The sequence below is a fragment of the Scyliorhinus canicula genome, chromosome 1 (assembly GCF_902713615.1).
Source record: "Scyliorhinus canicula chromosome 1, sScyCan1.1, whole genome shotgun sequence".
In the NCBI taxonomy this organism is placed as follows: Eukaryota; Metazoa; Chordata; class Chondrichthyes; order Carcharhiniformes; family Scyliorhinidae; genus Scyliorhinus; species Scyliorhinus canicula.
In genome coordinates, this window is record NC_052146.1 from 195756926 (window position 1) to 195782477 (window position 25552).

At 48.9% G+C, this 25552-nt stretch overlaps 1 protein-coding gene across 1 annotated transcript in view; it reads left to right on the plus strand.

Annotated features, from left to right (window-relative positions):
* The first annotated feature begins 656 nt into the window (after positions 1–656).
* slc24a3 (solute carrier family 24 member 3) overlaps positions 657–25552 on the plus strand; it is a 498180-nt gene continuing 473284 nt past the window's right edge. The window contains exon 1 of the mRNA XM_038805855.1: positions 657–1299. Within this exon, the coding sequence (XP_038661783.1) occupies positions 1143–1299 (157 nt within the window). The 5' untranslated portion in view covers positions 657–1142. The remainder of the gene's footprint in view (positions 1300–25552) is intronic.

The window sequence follows — 25552 nt, forward strand, 5'->3', positions numbered from 1 at the left end:
ACCGATTTAAAAAAAGGGGGGGGGGAGCTGCAAATGGCTGGCTGGGGGCCAAGAAAGATCCAATTGGGTCATAGGTCTCTTCCTTTCCCATTGGCGGAGGAAGGTTAGTGCGTCACTAGAGTGGCTCTGTTGGCCGATCGGTAGCCAAAGGGGCAAGTCACGTGATGAAACCTCCAGGAATACACTGAATCTCAGTTGGCAACCCGAGGTGATGGCACTCCAGCACCCCATCACTCTGTCCTCACCCATCCCGTGCAGCGTAAAGCCGGCGTAAACGCACAATCCCACATGGATCTCCCGGGCAAATGAGTTGGGTTCAAATTCCACCCTGCCCAACACATGTCCCTCTCTCTCTCTCTCTCTCCAAAGATGTTGCCTGACCTGCTGAGTGTTTCCAGCAATTTATCTTGTTCCCATTTCAAATATACAGGACAGCTTTATTTTTCTAGCCATTTTTCTTATGCTGATGTTGTTGTCTCCTGGGGGGTGGTCTGGCGGGAAGCCTCCAACAACAGTTCCAATGAAGATGGGGGTAAATTATTGGGTGGGGTGGGGGGAGAGAAGGCGGCCGTCAATGAGTTGCATTGGTGATTCGAGCCCGAAGAGGGCGCACTGGACACCCATACCCAGCCTCCCCTCCCCACCCTTCGCCAGGCTGTGTAAAGCCATCAAACCGGCTGTTAGGCTGCAGACATTAGGAGCTGGAGACTTGTGTGTGAGTTGCAGCTTCCACTCTCCGCCTCGATTCACTGTCCCCTCTCTCCTCCCTGTTCATGGATCAGAGCAGAGCAACAGCAGCCAGAGCCTCCAGCTTACCCCCCATCTCCTCTCCTCTGGGCGTCTAATGGACTGAAAAGGGGGGAAAAGAAATCCCCCCTTTCCCAACCTCCCCTATACCCCCTTTCTCCCCCCCTCCCCCTCCTCTCTCCCCTCTCTCCCCCTCCCTCTCCTCTCTCTCCCCCTCCCTCTCCTCTCTCTCCCCCTCCCTCTCCTCTCTCCCCCTCCCTCTCGGCTTCTCCGCTAAAGTTGCGCTTCTTTCTTGTCTCTGTCTCTCCCTCTCTGTCTCCCTCTCGCTCTCTCACCCCATCCCACGGCGGGGCTCAGCCAGACTCCCCCCACTCGCAGCCAGCGCTACCCAGGCGATGGAGACTCCGCAGCATCGCCCTTTCCAGCTGATGCTGAACCCCAGGAACATCAAAGGGCGCCGGAAAAGACGGGATTTGTTTTGGTGGCAGGTCTGCTGGCTGGGCGGAGTGTTGCTTGTCCTGCTGTGTGTCTCCAGCCTGGTCGAAAAGGCAGGTAAGGGAACTGACAAGTGTTGGAATGAACCCAGGAAGGGGGGGTTGAGATCAGCATTGATGGTGTGTGTGTTTGCGGAGGGGGGTGTAAATTGCAAATGCCCCTATTGCTCCAGGATAAATATTAATGTGCCAGAACTCGTTGGTGCAATTTCCACAAGTGAAATATTTGAAAGCCTATTCCAGGTGAAGCAACTCTCAAGAAACGAGATATCCCCTCCCCAAACACACACATTGTTTAATGGGTTAAAAACTAGTTTGCTAAAAGCGATGGGGTAGAAATATTCCAGGAGCATTTAAAACAGCATTAGCCAAATGACGATCTCGCCCCCCCCCCCCCCCCCCTCCCTTGTCATTATTTTGTACTAACATTGTGACAAGCAGACTCATTAACAGAAACTACAGGTTGCAGAGTTTCAACTTTACCAACCCCCCCCCCCCCCCCCCCCCCCCCCAAGAGAATCGTGAAATAAGTTTGCCCCTGCAGCACTGCCTATTGTGGGTTGATGTTCCCGGGTTGGCTGCATGTAGCCCCCTGTGTGGCTGCAGCACCTGGCAGTGGGGCTGGCATCGACTGTGTGCTCGTGTTCCTGCCCCCTACCCAACGGAAACGGTGCCCATCTTCATGAGGCACCAGGTCAACAGAACAAACATTCCATCTCCTGAACAAATAATAACCCTTCTCTCCTCCTTGTCATTTTTCTCTCCGCCCTGCACTTGGGCACCCATCCTTGCACTTTGTCCCACTGTGCGGAGTGCTTCCAGATATTCCTCAGTGGTAGAATCATGCTGTATATATAAATTCAAACCACACGGGCAGCCAGAGTGGAACCAAAGTCATGCCTGGCAAAATTAATCAAATTGATTAACATTGAAATGGAACTCAAGTCAAATGGAACCATGAGTATTATTGAAGGACGTTATCTTGTCTCAAGACACTTGCGAGGCAGAATTGGGGCACCAGGGCATTAATGGGCCAAAATTTACTAGTATGTGATTTTTTGTCTGCTGTTCCGGTGGCTGCTTTTTGGACAGTGCTAATGCTGCAGTTGTTTGGCAGATCAGGCCTTACTGCTGGTGAGGTTTTACCATCTGATCCAGGGGTGGGCAAACTACGGCCCGCGGGCCGCATGCGGCCCGCCAAAGGTCTTTATGCGGCCCACCAAGTCATTTAAAAAAAAAAAAAAATTTTTTTATTTATTATTTTTTTTAAGGTTAATGGGGGGGGGGGCTGTTGGGTTACTTACTGGTATAGGGTGGATATGTTGACTTGAGTAGGGTGATCATTGCTCGGCACAACGTCGAGGGCCGAAGGGCCTGTTCTGTGCTGTACTGTTCTATGTTCTATGTGAGGTGCCCCGAATCATAACCGGGTGAAGTAATTATACTATGCGGTCCTTTAAAATTGTGAATTTCTGAATGTGGCCCTTGCACGGAAAAGTTTGCCCACCCCTGATCTGATCTAACTAAAACCACAAGGCTGTCCGATATAGACTGCAGCTTAATCTATGGGTTCAAACGGAGAACCCTGACTCCAAGATATTCAGTTAAATTCCAACCTTGTAATCCCTTCCTATTATAATCACTTGTTCATGTCTGTTTGGGAGTAAAATGTGTCTTCAAATTTCTTTGTATCGGGTATTGTGCTGTTGGCTTCTACCGACAAACACACACATTTACTTGTGTTTAACACATAGTCAGTTGAAAGCCGCTTTCGGGGATGTAACTGTGATACACATAATGGAGTAGGTATGTGTACAATAATAAGATGTGATCTTATCGAAATAACTTTCTCACATAATACTGGTGCTGTGTAGCTGAACAGTGCTGCTTCAATGGAATATTCTAGCTGATAAAAATGATGGCCATCTCCTGTCAGATAACAACTGTGAATTGTTGAGCACCACTTTAATAACTGTGAGAATCCTGGAACTATGAACCTATTCGGGCAAGAGGTCCCTTTAGTTAAGATCAGAATGTTCTTACAAAACATATCCCACAGGGTTAGAGTTCTCCCGCCAGTAATACTCATATCTCATCTGGGTCCTTTAAATGAGTTTGTGCCTTATGCTCCTTGCTCTGCTGTGCAACAGAATACACAATTACCATTGTGGGGACTGTGCTTTATTCTTAAAAGACCAAGTTAGTGGGCATCTCAATGATTTTGGACCTGACACACACACACACTCTCTTTCCATCAAGTTGATTCACCCCATTGGGCTCGGAGAGCAGTATTGATTTTAAAAATATATAGCCTGAGGCAAATCCCAACTGAATTCAGCTATTTAAAAAAATAAATAAATTCATAGGATGTGGTCATCGCTGGCTTGGCCAGCATTCGTTGCCCATCCCTCATTGCCCTTGACAAGGTGGTGAACTGCCTTCTTGAACCGCTGCAATACATTTGGGATAGGTACGCTCACAGTGCTGTCAGGGAGAGCGTTCCAGGATTTTGAACCAACAACAATGAAGGAAAGGCCGATATATTTCCAAGCCAGAGTGGCAAATGCCTTTGGAGAGGAACTTGGTGTTTCCTGCATATTCGAATCACTGGATGTGCATGGTGTATATTTTCAAACATTTATTGGTATTCTATACATTGATAATGTAACCCTTGCCTCCCCTGATACAATGAGCAACATCTTGAGGGTTGAATGAAAATCACTTATTGGCACGAGTAGGCTTCAATGAAGTTACTGTGAAAAGCCCCTAGTCGCCACGTTCCGGCGCCTGTTCAGGGAGGCTGGTACGGGAATTGAACCGTGCTGCTGGCCTGCCTTCAAAGCCAGTGATTTAGCCCTGTGCTAAACAGCCCCTAAGAAAGAAAGCATTGCATGTTGCGCGTTGTGGAAACCCACAGTTAAAGAAGTAACTTGTTAATTTAGAATGCAATTGTGTGAAGACATACTGAAATTTTTGAGCCATTTCACAGCTGAAAGTGATCATTGAGGGCCGAACAGTGGAATTGAATTTTGTAGGAAGCAGGGTGTTGAACAGTTGAGTAAGCAGCTAATCTTCTCGTAGTGCAAAAGTATGAAAGCCGAGAAGTGACTGTCATTCCTAGGTTATTCAAGTCTTGCCTACAAGCAAGGATGCTGTTTATCCCATACAGTTCTTATTTTAAATTCTCTATTATGTATTGACACAGGAACGTAGCTGGCCAAGTAATGATTCAGCCATTCCCTTGCTGCGTGTTCCCTCGGTTAAAATGTGTATTGCCATTCTAAGCTGATTTGTTTTCCACCAACTCTGACAAGTCCACCTCCGTCTTCCCATTCCTCAACTTGCCGAGCCTTTTTTAACATTATTCCCTCCTGAATCTTTTATCCTGTTTGGACCTTAAGAGTGTTTAGAATGAAAGGATCCATGCAGGTAATTCTGTTGTTGTGGTGTCCACAGACTTTTTCAGAAGGCATTCAGCCTGGTGCCACACAACAGATTTGTGAGAAGTGTTGTAACTCATGGATAACAGGAACAGTAACAACTTGGATACATAATTGGCTGAGTAATAGGGATGAGAGAGTAATGGTCAATGGATATTTTTCGGGCTGTAGAAAGATTTGTAGTGATGCTCCCCAGAGGCCGGTAATGGGACCTTTGCTTTTCCTGATGTACATTCTTGGTGTACAGAGGAAAATTTCAAAGTTTGCAGATGACAGGAAACTTGGAAATTTTGTGAACTGTAAAGGGAAGAGTGTAGAACTTCAAAAGGACAAGTTGGTGGAGTGGGCAGATAGGTGGCAGATGAAGTTCAATGGGGAGGAGTGTGAAATGGTGCATTTTGATAGGAAGAACATGGAAAGACAATATAAAATAAGGGGCAAAATTCTGGCTGTATATGTTCATAAGTCAATAAAGGGGCACGGCAGGTGGAGAGAGCAGTTAATAAAGCATATAGTATTCTGGGCTCTTTTTATTACCGGTCTCTTTCCTTTAACGAGCCTCGTTAAAGGATAGTTATTATCGTTCTCTTTCTTAATTCGCCCATCCCGAAATGGCAGTAATCAAAACTCTGAAGGAAGAGGAAGGGTTCATAATAGGCAAAAAGGCTCAAATTCTTCGGGGAGATCAGTCGACTTCATGTACGCGATATAAGAAAATAACTGAACGCCTCAAAAGATTGGTCGTTGAATATGATTCTACAACAAAAATTGATTTCTTGAGGAATGTTGCTTACAATTTACATCAATTTTAAGTAATTTCGGGAATTTACAATTTACATCAATTTTAAGTAATTTCGGGAATTTTAAGTAATTAGTAAACTTTTAGATTTTTTAACTGCATTTTTAGATTTTTTAACTTTTTAACTGCATTTTTCAACTTGCATTTTATCAATTACTTGCATTTTAGCAATTAAATTCACTTGCTGTATTGTACTTGCATTTTATCAATTAAATGGTTTTATACGGAGTTAATTTGTAATTGGATAATTGGACGAAGTGACGTTGGACCAAAAGACGGGCGGACAAAAAGACATTGGACCAAAAGACGTGGACGAAGTGTTGTTGGACGAAGTGACGTCGGACGAAAAGACACGACACGGTTATTAATAGAGGCAGAGAATTCAAGAGCAAGGAGGATATGCTGAATTTGTACAAGACACTAGTTAAACCTCCAGCTAGAATATTGAGTTCAGTTCTGAGCACCAAGGAGAGGCAATGGAGTATTGGTATTATCGCTAGACTAGTAATCCAGAGACCCAGGGTAATTCTTTGGGGACCTGGGTGGAATTTGAATTTAATTTAAAAATCTGGAATGATAGCCAGTAGATAATTGTTATGGATAACCATGGAGAGTGGCACAGTGGTTGGCACTACTGCCTCAATGCGGCAGGGACCCCGGTTCAATTCTAACCTGTGGAGTTTACATGTTTTTCCCGTGCCTGCATGGGTTTCCTCTGGCTGCACCGGTTTCCACCCAAAGTTCATTGATGTGCAGGTTAGGTGGGGTTAAGGGGATAGGGTGGGGTGGATGGCCTCGATGGGCTGAATGACCTCCTTCTGCACTGTAGGAATTCTATGAAAATTGCAGCAGAGTACACAATTAGCTATTGTGTAAATTACTTTGCCATCGAAAGACTAGGGAGGTGGTGACCTCAATGATGCCACAGTGTGGTCTGATTTATGGAGTGAATAGTTTGAAAGCATGGAATACGTCCCAGCTATATTCTTTCTTTTTTTAATTTATTCATGGGATGTGGGTGTTGCTGGTAGGAGCAGGTTCTTGAGGTTTTATGTGGAGAGGGGAAGGTGGCATGGCCCTGGCACTTTTCCAACACAACAGTAACCTCTAGACCTGTTTCTCTAACTGGTTTTGGCTTAAATGCTTCTCGAGGGTGATCAATCCCATCAATGCTGGTGCCCCTTTTATTGCCAGTGCTAAAAGTTGGTTGTGTCCGCATGTTGTAGGGGTTCCTTGTTTCACCAACAGTAAACATTGTGGGCATGGGAGGGGGGAGGGGGGGGGGGGTAAATCTAGATCGACTCTTTGTGTCTTTGGTAACTTCCATGACCATTATTGGAAGTAGGATGAAAATGAGTGTTGGAGCGTGTCCCTTGTACTTCTATTCTCCCAAGACGCCTCTTGACAGTCGGAGTCAATTTTGAGGATGAGTGAATTGAGGTATATTTAGTTCAGTGTTTTGTTTGAGTGGAGATTGTGAAGGTCAAGCTCCACCAACGATTCCAGGAGACTTAAAAAAATATTCATTTGACTATGGGCATCACTGGCTGGGCCAACATTTATTGTCCATCCCATAAGACCATAAGACATGGGAGCAAAATTAGGCCATTCAGCCCATCGAGTCTATTCCGCCATTTCATCATGGCCGAGATTTTTCTCATCTCCATTCTCCTGCCTTCTCCCCATAACCCCGATCCTCTTATTAATCAAGAACTTATCTATCTCTGTCTTAAAGACACTCAGTGACTTGGCCTCCATAGCCTTCTGCGGCAAAGTGTTCCACAGATTCACCACACTCTGGCTGAAGAAATTCCTCCTCATCTCTGTTTTGAAGGATCGCCCCTTTAGTCTGAGATTGTGCCCTCTGGTTCTAGTTTTTCCTACTAGTGAAAACATCCTCTCCACGTCCATTCTACCCAGGACTCGCAGTATCCTGTAAATTTCAATAAAATCCCCCCTCATCCTTCTAAACTCCAATGAGTATGAATACAGAGCCAGTCCTCAACCGTTCCTCATACGACAAGCTCTTCATTCCAGGGATCATTCTTGTGAACCTCCTCTAGACCTTTTCACCACCCATCCCTAACTGCCCTTGAACTAAGTGGGTTGCGCGGCTGCATTGCAGTCTAAAATCACACGTAGGCCAGACCGGGTAAGGCCGGCAGATTTCCTTTCCTAACTGCATAGTGAACCAGATGGGCTTTTATGACAATTGTTTCATCGTCAACAATAGATTTTTATTGAATTTGAATTTTTGCATCTGCCAAGGTCAGATTTGAACCACGTCCCCAGAGCGGTACCCTGGGTGTCTGGGGTATTAGTCCGGTGACAATACCACGAGGCTACCGCCACCACCTGTCCCCATAAGTGACTTCAGCCAAGTTGCCGGTGAGTCTGCATGTTTCTGCCATGCCCCTGCAATGCACAGCAAAGGGAGCTGCAGGGCACTGGGTCAGATACAACCCACCTGCCTTTCTCACAGGTACCCAATGAGAGTTCCTCCTCCTTCCTTTGCTCTTCCAGGCAGAGCTCCCGTGTCAGTTTGGTTAAGTTTAACCCACCCCATCCTACTCAGGAACCAAGCGCATAATCTACATCCCAGTGCAAAAATGGTAGGGTGCTGCAGATGTGTGTTATGCCTTGGGGGGGGGGGGGGGGGGGGCTTTCTTTCTGATGCGCTCAGGTTCAACATCTCTAATCCGTCCTTTTTGTGACCCCTTGTTCCCCAAGGGTCACAATCTGTCTTGGCCTGTATTGCAGGTTACTGCTTGCATGACATACCTTCACGTGGTTTCCTCTGACACTCTAATGTGGTGAAATAAACACTCCACTAGACTCTGGCTTGGGCTGTAAGTGGTCAACCTATTTATTAAGCAGCATGTAGATATGCAAAGGGAAGCAACCGCATGTTGGATTTACGGTCATAAAAGCTTAACCATTCCTCACCAGAAGATGGAAAATAACCCATTTGCGTCCGCCATATTCAACTGCAATATGAACTGGATCAGACATGGATCCTCTGAAATATTTAACCATGTGAGGTTGTTTGTGGCTGACTCTGCATGGGGGCCCTCTGTCACATTTGTGGTCTTGAGCTGTTGGCATCAGGTGCACAGGTCCATTAGGAACAAGACATGCTGTAAAATTGCTTTTCGAAATTTGACCTACAGGAAGGAAATTTAAATATATGTCTCCTAAACAAAGCTGCAAATCAGACGTCTGTTTCAGTGAAACCCGCAGCACAGTTACAGGAGGGTTGAATCCCTCTGGCTCGGCTGCTTGGCCAGTGGGGTAGCTCATGGTGTTACTCCCTCAGATGGACTTTGTGCCTGCATTGTTCAACTCAAGGCATTTCCACACTCTAACTTGCTGGAAAGTATGAACTGATAATGGCACGACAAGAGCAATGGGACATCCGAGGCTTCAGGGGAATTTCTCTAAACCAGTGAGGATTGAGAAAGAAACGGAAGAACGACAGAGGAGAGTGAATTAAAGTTAAAATTCGGTACAGGAAGAGACAGAGCGAGAGAAAAAGAACAACTGGATAAGGAGAAAAAGAGAGGATGGGAAAGCTTTGAATGCTGTTGGTCACGTGCCATTATTTGTCCAGCACGTTCTGCCCATAATGGCTGCACCTGGGCGTATTGTGTGTCGAAATAAATTGCAGCAGTTTTTTGTGTAATTGAGCTTGGTTTTTAACCTGCTGCGTCTCATTACAGAAAAGAAATAAGTGAATAACATGGCACACCAATGATGAGAATCATCTTGTTATATCGCCATATGTGCTGTTCCTGAATGTTGATGTTAAAGAAAAGGTGCATCAGCCAATGTTGGTGCTTCAGATGCCAAAAGATGCACTCTGCGCTGGCTGATGGTCCTCTGTTAACCAACATCACCGGGACAGGAGCAGGGGTGCATACTGCAGTTGTACAGGGCCTGGGTGAGACTACACCTGCAGCATTGTTTGCTGTTATGGTCTCCTTATCTGAGAGAGGATAGACTTGCCATCGAGGGAGTGAACAAAGGTTCACCAGACTGGTTCCTGGGATGGCAGGATTGTCACATAAGGAGAAATTGAGTCGAGTGGGGGTGTGTTTATTGGCATTTAGAAGAATGTGAAGTAACATAGGAGCAGGAGTAGGCCATTCAGCCTGCCGAGCCTGCTCCGCCATTCAATACGATCATTGCTGACATTTCAATGTCTTTTATACCCACTATCTCCAGAACCCTTTACGTTATTGTTAATCAGAAATCTATCAACCTCAGCTTTAAACATACACAATGACTGAGCTTCCACAGCCCTCTGGGGTAGAGAATTCCAAAGATTCACCACCCTCTGTGTAAAGAAACTTCTCACCTCGGACCAAAGTGACATCCCCCTTATTTTGAAATTGTGCCTCTGGTTCTAGATTCCCCAACTAAGGGAAACATCTTACCTGCATCAACCCTGTCTATTCCCTTCAGTATTTTGTAGGTTACCGTGAGGTCACCTCTCATTCTTTGAAACTCAAGAGAATACAGGCCCAGTTTGCCTAATCTCTCTGTTAGACAGACCCACCATCTCCGGAGCAAGTCTGGTGAACCATCGTTGTACTCCCTTTATGACAATCATTTTCTTTCCAAGGGAAGGGAAACAAAACTGCGCACAGTACTCCAGATGCGGTCTAACCAAACTTCGATGCAATTGAAGCAAGACCTCATCTCATTGAAAGGTATAACATTCTGACAGGGCTGGATGGCCAGGATGCCGGGATATTATTTCCCCTGACTCGGGGAGTCTAAAACAAGGGGTCACAGTCTCAGGGTATGAAGTAGGGCATTTAGGACTGAGATGAGGAGAAACATTTTCACTCAGCGTTGATGAACCTGTGGAATTCTCGACCACAGAAGGAAGTGGAGGTCAAGTCACTGAATATATTTAAGAAGGAAATAGATTTCTAGGCTCTAAAGGTGTCAGGGCATATGGGAAAGTGTTGGGGTATGGTGATGAGTTAGAGGATCACCCATGATCATATGGAATGGTGGAGCAGGCCCGAAGGTCTGAATGGTCTTTTCCTGCTCCTATTTTCTACGTTTCTAACAAAGGTGAACTTGCATTGTCCAAACGTGCAGTGATGTATCATCTTTGTGCTACTGTTGGTTGAGGGAGGAATTTGGTTGGTTTGACCTTTCAGCTTATTGCTCGTAGGATTTTGTTGTGTACCTCCCCATTTTCCCCCCCTGACAGTCAGTGCATTTCAGAGTAATGTGCACGTATGGAATATGTTTGAGAGATGCAATGAAGGGCTATTTAAGTGCAAACTCAGTGGTCCAGTTTGGCGGCTCCAGCTGGTTGTCAGCCCAGGCCCCATCAATTGGTAATCAAAATTCAAACTGTTGACCGTCCAGGACTTCTCTCAGCACTTTGTATTGTTTCGCATTTGCAGCAAAAAAGGTCATTTCCAGAAGCCGATTTGAATGTCCGATTTTCTCTGTACAACAAACAGAATCGCACACTCTGTGGGATTTACAATGGGCCCATAGTTGTGTCGTGAGTGCACCCGGTCAGATGAGATGTCCACCGTGTTCTGTGGAAGATGAAAACCATCACACCAAGACTGCTTCTGCTGAAAGTAATTTATAAACAAAGCTAGAGGGTCAGTGAGGCAAATTGTTTCGAGCACGTCAATTGAGATGATGTACAAAGAGTTAATAAACCTTTTCTCAAATGGCGTTCTTGATAAGTGACTGGACTCTGATATGAATCTGTTTTTCATGAATAGTCACACGGGAAGTTGTCTCCAAGTGATGGAAGTGACTAATCTGCAGAATTCTGATTTCAAAGTCAACTAAATATTGAAGGGGAAGAAAAACAAAGCTGAGCTTCCTAAAATGGTCTCGAACACTGAAGATAGGAAAGATCAATTGAATGACATACTACTGGGAAACATCGCCCGCACAATATGGGTTCCAGATCTGCGAGCACTTTGAACCACAAAGCTTTTGAATTGCCCCTATCACATAGTCTCCATTTCCGCCTTCTTGCCAGATTCGTCAGCATGGCCATTCAATCCCACAAAGCTGTTCTGCCAATCAGTGATTAGATCATGGCTGATCTGTACTGCAACTCCATGTGCCTGCTTTTGTTTTCCACTTGACGACTCTGCCCAACAAATGTCTAGTGACCTCCGTTTGAAAAATACAACAGATCCAAAATATTTGGGTGGTGGAGTTGGATGCTGGTTCCAGATACCTGCTACCCTCTGTGTGACTATATGCTCCCTGTTACTCAGACAGATCAGTGGTACCTCGGGCCAGATTTTCCAAAGGAAATGGACTCGGGAGGGTTTAATTCCGGATCACGAACCTGCCCCCGAAGGAAAGTTGAAGAATTTTGTGACTTTTGCAGAGGTGACCTGTCGGGTTGCGATATGGGCTTGCTGAGGAATTATGACCAGTGGGCAAATTCGGGCCATGTTATGACTAACTCTGGCTGCCGTTGCTTTTGGTTGCTGTTGACACATTAATGTTTCAGATCAAAAGTTGACAAAGTTCACATTTCCCACATTTTCAGAGGGCAGCAGGACAGGGTGGGCTGGTGGTGAATTTTTTCAAATTGAGGATTTTTTCTATAATGGGGTAGGACTCCTCCATCATGCTCAGCCTCTTCAGTGCCCTTCTGAACTGCCATCTCCACAAGTAAACTCCCAGCTGACACTCCTCTCCTGGAGGCTTCCCATGAGAGTTACAGCAGTGCTCAAGACATGTTCTTTAACTATCGTAATTGGCCTGTTAATGCCCCCGCCTCCTTCCCCACCAGCAAACTCCACTGATTAATATTGCCAGCGTCGGGAAGCAAAGTGGCAGACTGGTGCAGCTATTTGTCTGTGCTGTGTTTTGACCCAATTTGAGTCCCCAAAAATCCAGCCTCTAGTTTCTCGTTTCCTCCGTTCTTTGCATTTTGTAATTTTGAAATTGCGAATCATGCCCTCTTTGACATGGGGTGAAAGCTTACTCTGACCCTACTGAACTGTATGGATGTGTAAGAAAGGACAACTGTATCAATATGTTACTGCTGTGTGTTTTGTTTATGTACTATGGCTTGGGAGAGATGGAAAGCTAAAACACCTTTGGTGATTGGGCGGAAAAATTCTGTAAAATGAGTATTGTATTCATCTATTTTGAATACTTCTTTCATCTGATATTGGTTTCAAAATATTAACAGCAAATAAAAAAGTGGCGGTAATTCACACTGATCCTTTTGATATAGTAACTTTGGAGGTACATCCTGGCACAAGTATATATTCCCAAATGCACCACTATGTAAAAAAAAAACACTTTTCATTTTGAAAGAAGTCCAGTGCTACCAGCACGTCTTGTCAAAGGGCAGTGACCACTTACATTGCTTCTGTAAAAAGTGGGTGTATTTTTAAAAATATACATTCTTTTCACTGGATGTGGGCATCGCTGGCTAGGCCAGCCCTGTCGCCCATCCCTAATTGCCCTTGAGAAGGGGGTGGTGACCGGTCGTCTTGAACTGCTGGAGTCCATGTGGTGTAGGTACACCCACAGTATATTCCTTTCCTGGTGCAATCCATTTGCTTAATAATTGGTTCATCGCTGTGGCTGATCACACCCTTGCCTCCAATTCAAACACTGTCTCGTTGGCTTGGGTTGAATGGGCAGCAACACCTACTGGTGAAACTGGCACTAACTTTGTAAAACTGAAGCAATATGGACAATTGACATTAGGTGGTACAGATATCGCTGAAAAAAGAGACCTGTTCAAGGTTCCTTGTATTCATCAGGGCATTTGCAAGAATACCAAATGTAAAGGGAGTAACAATTTATACTTGATGCAAAGAGAGTGCTGATTAATTGCCAATTGGACTCTCATAGAGATATTGCCATGGAGAATACACCAGTTAACTGATGACTGGCAGTTAACTGCCAAGCTTTGTTTAAATTCAGACCTTGCAGGTTGACTCTGATTGGTCAAGGCATTGCTCTGGGAAATGAACCAAAGCATGACTCTCATCGATTTTGTTCTGCTGAAATGGGCACAATGTGTGCACATGTTCTTTCTGTCTACCAAGAACAGGGCCCCGTGTATTAATAAATGTAGCTTCTAGTACATGTAAGTGAGCCACACTGTGAACCTGACAATTTTAAATAGTTAGCACCATAATTCTTGGAACCCTCCGGATTGACATGTCTTTTTGTTTTATTTTAACTGACAGGCTTCGTCATGTCACTTTTCTTTTTTTAAATAAATTTAGAGTACCCAATTATTTTTCCAATTAAGGGTCAATTTAACATGGCCAATCCACCTATCCTGCACATCTTTGGGTTGTGGGGGTGAAACCCACGCAGATGTGGGGAGAATGTGCAAACTCCTCATGGACAGTGATCCAGAGCCGGGATTCGAACCCGGGTCCTCAGCGCCGTAGGCAGCAATGCCATCCACTATGCCACTGTGCTGCCCCATGTCTCTTTTGTCCAGCGATACTCATTGAGCAATATTTAATGCAGCATTCTAATTGACACCGTAATGTAAAATCCCAACTGGAGGAAATTGACCCTCCTCAAATTGTTTCTTTATCTTTCCGGCACCTAGCGGTGCAGAATGCAGACTTTCACCTGTTCCCAAAGCAAGTATTTTCCCAATACAGGTCGCCAGCCTTTCATCAGAAGCTATCATTTGAGGGATGTCATTCCACATCGAACGTGGTTGACGAAGAGGCTCTCCCAATCTTGCCGCCTGCCCATTGCTTTGTTTGGAAAGATTTTGCAGGTTGACACTCAATCTGTTTGGCTGCGATGTGAATGCACCTTAATTGGCTGCCAAGTCCTAGATCATAGATCATAGAATTTACAGTGCAGAAGGAGGCCATTCGGCCCATCGAGTCTGCACCAGCTCTTGGAATGAGGACCCTACCCAAGGTCAACACCTCCACCCTATCCCCATAACCCAGTAACCCCACCCAACACTAAGGGCAATTTTGGACACTAAGGGCAATTTATCATGGCCAATCCACCTCACCTGCACATCTTTGGACTGTGCGAGGAAACCGGAGCACCCGGAGGAAACCCACGCACACACGGGGAGGATGTGCAGACTCCGCACAGACAGTGACCCAAGCCGGAATCGAACCTGGGACCCTGGAGCTGTGAAGCAATTGTGCTATCCACAATGCTACCATGCTGCCCATTAGTCCTGGTGGGACTCGAACCCAGAGCTTCTGGCTCAGAGGCAGGGACACTACCCACTCCATCACAAGACCCCCTCCCCCACCCTGCCCATCGTCCTCAAATACTCAGACCTTTATCTGATTCCCGGCCCACAACAATTTGGTTGACTATTAAACTGCTGTCCGAAGTTGTCTGTGCCACTCGGTTGTATCCGAGTGCACATCCCGAGGATGAATCCGAAACAAAGATTCCAGAGCAAATTCTCGTTATTCTGATGATCACATCAGCACAAACCAGGTAAAATCGATCGAAGATCCACAACGGATCAGGGTATTTTAAATGTGAAATCAAAAAGCGAAACAGTGCAGATGATGGAAATCAGAAATAATGGGCGATCTAATGGAAAAGGTAGCGAGCGAGACTTGCTGTGTGCTTCCGGACAGCCGATCCAGCGAGACTGCTACTGGCATCTAATGCCAATTAGGGCCGGTAATGATGCCCCACGGCTTCACGTCGGAAATGACTGTCCCGCCAGCGGATTCACCCGGACCGCACCCGGAACCTCCCTGCTAACCAAGGGGAGCAGCTCTTCAACCGACCCCACAGAGCAAACTGCAGTCAGCATGCAGCCATGCCACCGCGCAGACCAGCCCCATGGTTTGGAGATGCTGACCTGGCCAGACTGTGGGAAGCATCCCTGCCAGACTGTTGGACGTGGTGGAGTCCAGACGGGATACCATGTTCCCCCGAGGGGGTCAGAGGGTCAGCCAGTGCCAGCTGAGAGGCAGTGGCAGTGGCCGTCAACTCGGGCGGGGGGTGTCACCTGGAGGACAGCCACCCAGTGCTGCAAGAAGCTCATGTATGATTTGGCATTGGCCTTCTTGGCACAGTCCTGCATGCCCCGTGACCTCACGGATACACTTGTGGGATGTTGGTTGGGATTATCCGCACAGTCCCCGCTCGAGCCCTGAAATCAACCTGAGGCATAAAAGTTCAGGGCTGCGGTGACCTTGCTGGCCACCAGGAGCAGGTATCTCCTCCTCCATGTGATGCCAAATCCGCAAGGGCAAGGCACGGGTGTTGCACCGTACCCTTGTTGAGGCAAAGCCCCCTATGTCAAAGCTGTCCGACATCTCCTCGAAAGACCAGCGATGCCTGTACACCTTGGGTGAGAGATCGACAATTACAGTCAGCTGTGGCTTCCACCAAGTGACCCTCTGGTCCCCCAAGCTTCCCCTGCCCTTACATTCCCTGCCATCTCACACGGTGCCATCCAACAAGCCGGTGCTGGGGGACCCCTCCATGTATGGCACCCCCAGCCACAGCAGCAGTCACTGGGCACCAGACCCAGAACATTAGACCCCCGGCAGGAACATTACTTGGACCGGATTGAGGTATTCCCCCCCCCTCCCACCCCTGCCAATCCACACACACACCCTCTGGTCATTGGGATATCCCCAGTGCTGAGGCCCAGCTCTAAGGTGTTAGATTGTTGGTTTCTGCCTCTGGGGTGTTGACGCCTACAGGGTTCAGGCAGAATGTCCAGGCCTCTCCCTCTGGGATGCTATGCAGTAAAACTCGGCTGCAACATGGCATGTTTACCCATGGGAATCCACTTGAGAGCTGTGAAGTGCTCACAAACTAACGTTGCCAATTCCCTATTAGCAATAGACTTAATCAGTGCAGCCAGAGGCCGTCATGGTCAGTGGGAGCTAAAGTGACCTGCATCATATTACCATATACGGGTCTCTGTTCTAGGGGTGTTCAGGGGAGAACACCTGTACAAAACCACTTCCCGAGATCATTTGCGTTGGTTTCCACATTCAGTATGTTCAAATCAGATCCTGTTCAGAAAACTGGCCAGACCAACACTGCATGGTCCAGCCGACTGTATGGTCAGGAAAAGTTCTTCAAATTCCACTCCTCTTTTTTTTTATCTTAAGTTAAGAGGTATGTCTGAAAGATTTCCTGATCAAAAAAATTTTTAATAAGGAACTGACCGAAGTGTAAACTATTAAAATGTTCAGTCTAGTTTTTAAAAGTCATTTTCAGGATTTATTAGTTGGGTTACTCACAGGTCGGGGCAGAGAAAGCTATTTTGAGCAAGTAATTGTTATAGGTCAAGCACCCAGCCCCTAGGTGCTTGGAAGGAGGGGGCACTTATTAAAAATCTTTATTTTTGTTGATTGAATCCGCTTTCCGCTGCATTAATAAAACTGCAGCAGATTACCACTTTTAATTATATCTGAGAATACATTATTTTACTGGGAAGAAGTAATCGCATGCTAATGCACTGCCCAATTGCACTTAATCACTTCTTAAAGTAGAGTGCCCACAGTGCAGAAGGAAGCCATTCGGCCCATCAAGGCTACACCGGCCCTCTGAAAGAGAAATCGTGGGCGAAATTCACCGAAGTCCATCGTGACGCCCTTGACCGGCGGGCAAAAACAGCGCTGGTGACTCAGGCGTCAGGGGTGGGGGGGTAGGGTGGGGGGGTAGGGGTGGGGGGGTAGGGGTGGTAGGGGTGGGGGGTGGTAGGGGTGGGGGGGGGTAGGGGTGGGGGGGGTAGGGGTGGGGGGGGGTAGGGGTGGGGGGGGTAGGGGTGGGGGGTAGGGGTGGGGGGGGTAGGGGTGGGGGGGTGGGGGGGGGTGGGGTGGGGGGGTGGGGGGGGTAAGGGTGGGGGGGTGGGGGGGGGTAGGGGTGGGGGGGTAGGGTGGGGGGGTGGGGGGGGTAGGGTGGGGGGGGTAGGGTGGGGGGGGTGGGGGGGGGTAGGGGTGGGGGGGTGGGGGGGTAGGGGTGGGGGGGGTGGGGGGGTAGGGGTGGGGGGGGGTAGGGGTGGGGGGGGTGGGGGGGTAGGGGTGGGGGGGGTAGGGGTGGGGGGGGTGGGGGGGGTAGGGGTGGGGGGGGTAGGGTGGGGGGGTAGGGTGGGGGGGGTGGGGGGGGTAGGGGTGGGGGGGTAGGGTGGGGGGGTGGGGGGGGTAGGGGTGGGGGGGTAGGGTGGGGGGTGGGGGGGGGTAGGGTGGGGTGGGGGTAGGGGTGGGGGGGGTAGGGTGGGGGGGGGGGTGGGGGGGGTAGGGTGGGGGGGGTAGGGTGGGGGGGGTAGGGGTGGGGGGGGTGGGGGGGGGGGTAGGGTGGGGGGGTAGGGGGGGGGGGGGGTAGGGTGGGGGGGTGGGGGGGTGGGGGGGGGTAGGGTGGGGGGGGGGGGTAGGGTGGTGGGGGTGGGGGTAGGGTGGGGGGGGGGGGGGTGGGGGGGGGTGGGGGGGGGTAGGGGGGGGGGGGTAGGGGGGGGGGGGTAGGGGGGTGGGGGGGTAGGGTGGGGGGGTAGGGGGGGGGGGGTTAGGGGGGGGGGTGGGGGGGTAGGGTGGGGGGGTAGGGTGGGGGGGGGGTGGGGGGGTAGGGTGGGGGGGGGTAGGGGTGGGGGGGGTAGGGGTGGAGGGGGGGGTAGGGGTGGGGGGGGTAGGGGTGGAGGGGGGGGGTAGGGGGGGGGGGGTAGGGGGGGGGGGTGGGGGGGGGGTGGGGGGGGGTAGGGGTGGGGGTGGGGGGGGGTAGGGTGGGGGGGGGTAGGGGTGGGGGGGGGTAGGGTGGGGGGGGGTAGGGGTGTGGGGGGGGTGGGGGGGGTGGGGGGGGGGGGTAGGGGTGGGGGGGGGTAGGGGTGGGGGTGGGGGGGTGTAGGGGTGGGGGGGTAGGGGTGGGGGGGGGTAGGGTGGGGGGGGGTAGGGGTGGGGGGGGTAGGGGTGGGGGGGGTAGGGTGGGGGGGGGTAGGGGTGGGGGGGGTAGGGGTGGGGGGGGTAGGGTGGGGGGGGTAGGGGTGGGGGGGGGTAGGGTGGGGGGGTTGTGGTGGGGGGGTAGGGGTGGGGGGGGAGGGTGAGGGGGGTGGGGGGGTAGGGGTTGGGGGGTAGGGGTGGGTGGGGGAGGTAGGGGGGTGGGGGGGTAGGGGTTGGGAGGAGGGGCGGGGGGTAGGGGTGGGTGGGGGAGGTAGGGGTGGTAGGGGGGGTGGTGGGTGGGTAGGGGGGTGGGTGGGGGGGTGGGGGGTAGAGGTTGAGGGGTGGGGGGTGGGGGGTAGGGGAGGCGGGGAGGCGGGGAGGCGGGGGGTAGGGGAGGCAGAGTCCGCAACCAACACGGCTGGAATAGATGTGAATGCCTTGTTTTTTTTTAAAATGGCGAGTATATTGTGCTGCGTGCCTATCTGAGAGAGAGAGAGAAATAAATTTTCTGCACTCTTGGTGATCCTCATTATTTATTACTCCAAATGTTTGAACTTAATTATGCCATCTTGCAGAACCTTGAGTTCCCCACCCCCCCCCCACCCCTACCCCTACCCCCCTACCCCTACCCCCCTACCCCTACCCCCCCTACCCCTACCCCCCTACCCCTACCCCCCCTACCCCTACCCCCCTACCCCCCTACCCCCCTAACCCCCCTACCCCCCCTACCCCCCTACCACCCCTACCCCCTACCCCTACCCCCCTACCCCCACCCCTCGATGTAAGTGATTTCACTCTCTCTCTTCCCAACACCCCCCCCCCCACCCCCGGCACGCGATGTAAGTGATTTCACTCTCTCTTCACAACCCCCCCCCCCCCCCCCCCCCCCCCCCCCCCCCCCCCCGGCACTCGATGTAGGTAACTGCACGGCGTCAACCATCATCAACGGTTGATGCCGTTATAAACCAACTTTGATTTTCGCCGACGTGACCCGTGGCCACGTCAGCGGGACTTTGGCCCATCCGGGCCGGAGAATAATTAAGCCTAAAAAAACAATGGCATCCCGGCGGCGCCAGCCGTTCTCCGAGGCGGGCGGCGGGATTTGAAGAACGCCATTTTAAGGCGGGTGGGAGAATTTTGAACATGGCGGGAACGGGAATATCGGCGCCCCCGGGCGATTCTCCGACCCTGCGTGGGGTTGAAGAATTTCGCCCCGTATCTCGTCCACTCCCCCGCCCTATCCCTGTAACCCCGTGCATTGAACATGGCTAGTCCACCTAACTTGCACATCTTTGGACTGTGGGAGGAAACTGCAACACCCGGAGGAAACCCACACAGTCAGTCACCCAAGGCCGAAATGAAACCTCGGCCTCTGGCGCTGTGAGGTAGCAGTGCTAACCACTGTGCTGCCGTGTCGGAAGATTTTATGTTTGTTTATGCAAATTCGTTTTATTGAGCTGTAACCTGATCTGTGCAATTTTGAGCCCATTTCGGATGCAACTCCCTGAAGCCCTCTGTAGCGGAAGGTCATTGCACCGAATAATCAGAGGATTATTCAATTAGATTAGCTGTTGTGGCCAAACCTATTATGGTCCTCAGCTGATGGACAAGCAGTCCACGTTCCAATAGGGTCACTCAACAATAAATAGGCACTTGAGCTAATTCCACCTCTTCATTGCCAAATCCCAATCTCGGGACAGTGCATTAGCTGAACTCAACAAAATGGGTGCAGACGAGTATTTGATCCTGGAGCTTCTCTGCTTTTTGACGCTGTCCCACACAAATAGGGCATTTGGGGTAATCCTCCTTTTAAAAACCAGTAATGTGATCAGTGTTCCTAATACGAACAATATAGTAATGAGGGATATTAATAGCTTATGCTCCCAGTGCCTCTCAATGTACTCCATGTCAAAGCACCCAAGTTTGACTCCTTGATCAATCAGTTTTGTTATACCTACTTTTAAAGCAGTTAATTAATAATAATAATCGCTTATTGTCACAAGTAGGCTTCAATCAAGTTGCTGTGAAAAGCCCCTAGTCGCCCCATTCCGGCACCTGTTCGGGGAGGCCGGTACGGAAATTGAACCCACACTGCAGCCTTGTTCTGCATTACAAGCCAGCTGTTTAGCCCACTGTGCTATACCAGCACCTGGTTGGGGCTAGATCTGGATTTATTTTCAACAATCGTATCAAGTGGCGAGTCCGTAGCCCGGTTTATATCTCACAGAGTTTATGTACATTGTGGCAATGTCGTAATCCAAAGTTGGCACTGTCTGCGTAAGACCAGACTGCCTATGTTCTTGCTATTCCATTGGCATTTAGCATGTGCTTTCATGCTTTACACAATTTGCGTTGAATCTGGGTTAACAGCGAGCAAACTTGTTGAGCGACGTGTTGGATTTAGCTTGGCCCCCCTTCTGATTTTGACGATAGGTGTGCCAAGCATGAGCGCAAAAGGAACCAAACACCAAATTGACATTTACTCCAATCCAACAAAACACGAGCAGGAAGTGGCAAGCTCTTTTATCTTAAAATCCCTTTACACGAGTTTACTGAGCAAGTTGCACAGTATAAATGAGAGGGTTGTTAAAAAAAATACCGTAGGAGTTTGCAAGTTCTATAATCTGTCTATTGATATTTTCCAATGACAATATATTACTAAGGGAATATGATGCATTTTTCATTGCATATGACGGCTGTGGCTTTGTATGAACATCCCATAGATTGCTAGGATATTCTTGATGGTTGGGACATTGTATATTATCAAAATTTGTCCAACATATTATTTTCAGCGTATAAACTTTGAAGCGGTCTTTAAACTATCATTGGTATTTGACTTCATGTGCAGCTGTTGTTATAGTGCTGTATTAAAGTTTGTATGTCCATGGTGCTCAGTCTCATTGAAATGTCTCGAGCTGCTTCACACAGTCAATTACGTTTGGAAGCTGAATTACTGTTTCACAGTGGCAGGCATTCTGTGCCAAGCGATGTCCCGCAGTCATGCAATTGTACAGGAAGAGCGGACAGGAAATGCCTCCAACTTTTTAAGGATATAAAAATTGCAGTGATTATTTGTGACTGAGCACTGCGTTAATTGTTTGCGGTGATGTCCCATAAAAGTTTGCTCGCTACAGTATTAACCCAGATTCAACGCAATTTGTGTGAAGCAAGAAAGCACATGCTAAATGCCAGTGGAATAGCAAGAACATAATCAGTCTGGTCTTACGCAGACAGTGCCAACTTTGGAACTTCTCTGCAAATTAGAGAGCCAAAAATTGCCATGTCCTCACTTTGCGATCTAAGGGGTTGGATTCTCCAAAAATGGGGCTATGTCCCCACGCCGGCGTAAAAACGCTGGCGTTTCACACCCCAGTTTCCTGCAAAACAAAAAGAGCTATTCACTCACCTAGAAGGGCAGGGACCCGGATTGCTTCATGCAGCTTTGGCTGCGGATATGGGGCCCTGCACTTACGGTTCCGAGTCCGCAATGCGAATGATGCGCCGAGCGCCATGGCGGATTCGGACCGCGAACCAAGACCAAGAAAGAAGGCACCCCCGAACGGCTGCGCGCCGCTGCATGGGACTGACCCGATCGCTGCCCGGCCGCCTTTAAGGTCCCTCCCGGTGCTGGATCACCCCCCCCCCCAAACCAGGGTGGCTGCGGACTGAGTCACGACCGGTCATACGTGGTTAGAACCACGCGGTCGGGAACTCAGCCGTTCAGGATCGGAGTATCGCTGGGAGGGCCTTTGGCAATGACCCCCCCCCCCCCCCCGCCGTGCGGCATGATTCACGGACTACCGATTCTCCGGGGCCCGGAGAATCGATGGACCGGCTCCGGTCGCGAACGTCGATTCTGCGCCCCCGCGCCAAACGCGATATTTCGGCACGGGACTGCGGAGAATCCAGCCTGAGAACTGTGTTAACAGGGCAGGAAACTGTGTGTATTTCCTTAACCAATTAGATTGAAGAATTGTTCATGAGCAACACAGTTTCTGAATGGGGACATGCCAGTTTGAAAAATGGATTCAACGTCAAATCATGTACCAAAAGGCAAATAAAGAGAGGAAAAGAAATTCAGAGGGAGAGTGTAAAGGTGAAACAAAATATTTTTTTGCAAAAGTTCTACCTTCTACCGCAATTATAAATGGAAAGAATGAGGCTCAACACTTGTTAATGTTTGCCAGGCCAGCTAGGTTGCTTGACTATAATGAAAACCTATTGCACTGTTAGAAATGTATTTGCACTGAAATGAACACGGTCTAACTATCTTTGCTGAGTTTGTGCTAGTATCAATCCGCTAACCACAGCAGCTTCCAGTTCGTGGCCCTCAACCGCATTCTATTCACCATGGATGTGCAATCCCTCTACACCTCCATCCCACACCAGGATGGCCTGAGAGCCCTTCTCTTCTTTCTCGAATAGAGACCCGGACAATTCCCATCCACCAACACTCTCCTCCGCCTGGCTGAACTCGTTTTATCTCACAACAACTTCTCCTTTAACTCATCTCACTTTCTCCAAATCAAAGGTGTAGCAATGGGTACCTGCATGGGTCCCAGCTATGCTTGCCTTTTTATGGGGTATATGGTACATTCTTTGTTCCAGGCCTATCCGGGCCCCCTGCCACAACTCCTTTACCGATACATTGATGACTATTTTGGTGCCATGTCATGCTCTCGCCCGGACCTGGAAAAATTCATCAACTTCGCTTCCAGTTTCCACCCCTCCATCATTTTCACCTGGTCCATCTCAGACTTCCCTTCCTTTCCTTGATCTGTCGGTCTCCATTTCCGGCAATAGACTATCCAGTAATATCCACTACAAGCCCACTGACTCCCACAACTGTCTGACTATAGCTCTTCACACCCTCCACCCTGTAAGGACTCCATCCCTTTCTCTCAACTACTTCGCCTCCGACGCATTTGTTCCGACGGTGCCACTTTCCAAAATGGTGCTTCGAAAATGTGTTCCTTCTTCCTCGACAGTGATTTCCCACCTACGGTTGTGGACAGAACCCTCAACAGTGTGCGGTCCATCTCCCGCACCACTACCCTTGCCCCCTCCACTCCCTCCCAGAACAAGGATAGAGTCCCCCTCGTTCTCACATTTCACCCCACCAGCCTCCAAAGCATAATCCTCTGCCATTTTTGCCAACTCCAGCGTGATGCCACCACGAAACACATCTTCCCTTCACTCCCTCTGTCAGCATTCTGCAGAGACCGTTCCCTCCGAGACAATCTAGTCCACTCCTCCACCATACCCAGCACCTCTCCCATCACCCATGGTACCTTCCCATGCAATCGCAGAAGGTGTAACATCTGCCCCTTTACCTCTTCCATGCTTAACATCCCAGGCCCAAAACACTCATTCCAGGTTAAGCAGCGTTTCACTTGCACCTCTTTCAATCTGGCCTATTGCATTCTCTGCTCCCAATGTGGTCTCCTCTATATCGGAGAGACCAAACGCAGACTGGGTGATCGCTTTGCTGAGCATTTTCGGTCTGTGCGCATTCAGGATCCTGACCTTCCTGTTGCTTGCCATTTTAACAAAAGACCCTGCTCCCAGGCCCACATGTCTGTTCTTGGCCTGCTGCAATGTCCCAGTGAAGCACAACGCAAACTGGAAGAACAACATCTCATCTTCCGGTTAGGCACGCTACAGCCTTCCGGCCTGAACATCGAATTCAACAACTTCAGATGATCAGCCCCACCTCGACCCATTTGTTTTCATTTCATTTTAACTGTCTTTTACCATTTCTTTCTTTCCTGCACCTTTCTCCTCTTTGCTTCCCCATTCCCCTCCCCCCACACCTACAGTTCATCCTCTGATTTTAGTTTCCCTGCTGTTTGACCTTTCACATCTTTTGTTCTCTCTGGGGACTGCCATTAACACTCTCTCCCCTTGGTTTCTGTGGCCATTAGCACCAAGTTTCCCTGGGTTTCTGTGGCTATGACTCATCTTTCATTCTCACTCCACAATATAAATATTTCCTACTTTTTCGGACTCGAAAGGTCAGCTCTTTTCTCTCCCTACAGATGCTGCCAGACTTGCTGAGATTTTCCAGTGTGAGCCCATCAGTCTCAACATTATTTCTAAGGGAAAATCCAACCCAGCACATTTTGTGGAGAATGTGTCCTTTGTGTGCCCGACATCTTTCTAATGGCAGTGGATATTGGGCTATCTGTGGGGACCCGGGACAATTTATTAACTTATTTAAATCAGTACTGCTACTGTGCATATTTCCAGGAAACTGAAACTGTAGCAAGTAAAGGGCAGTTTACCGTCTCCACAAGTGTTTTGGGGGTGTTGGGAATTGTGGGTGGTGGGATTATGTGGGTGGGGGCATTTGCGGATGGCGATGGAAAGAAAATGATGAGATTCTTTTATTAAGTTCAATTGGAGCCCTGTGTCCAGGGCCTTGCTGGGATCTTTTGATTCTTTTGGCCTTGTCCATATCTTCCCAGAAATATTGAGGCCAATGTGTCTCTTTGAAGAGAAAGGAAAAAGGTTTTGGTTTGATCGCTGAAACTGAGAACAAATACGAGATGACATCAGAAATTGTGGCAGCCGCATTGGAACTGCATGGTCACTAATAACTTGCATCTTCTGTTATTCACTATCACTTCCAACTCCGCCTGACCACCCGCCCGCTTGGAGAGATGGTAGAGGATGGGTAAGAGGGAGTGGACGGGAGCCGGAAGGTTAAGCGATCAAAAAAAACCAATTTTGCCACCAGACTGTATCCAATCACTGGGGATTTATGGAGTTTATGCTTTCACTGCTCTATTATGGGAGACATGGAGATTTTTAAGAACTGGAAAGGTACTTTGGTGTCTGAAGGGTTAGTTACGACTTCCTCCAAATTTTTTCCCATTCCATTTCCGTTTGCACATGACGTGACCTTGAGTGCCCTTTGAGTACTGAGCATCCTCCTTTGACTCAAATATTAAGCACTTGATGATCAGCCATGTAAAGGTCGTAAATGTCACCTTTGTTTTCTCAGCATGTTCTGCTTGAGTTCCAATTGTTATCTTTCCATGACTAAAGTCAACATAGAATCTCAACACTACAGAAAGAAGCAATTCAGCCCATCAAGTCTGCACCGATCCTTTGAAAGATCACCCTACCCAGGCCCTATTCCCCGCCCTGTAACCTCACCCTAAGGGACAATTTAGCCTGTGTAATTCACCTAAC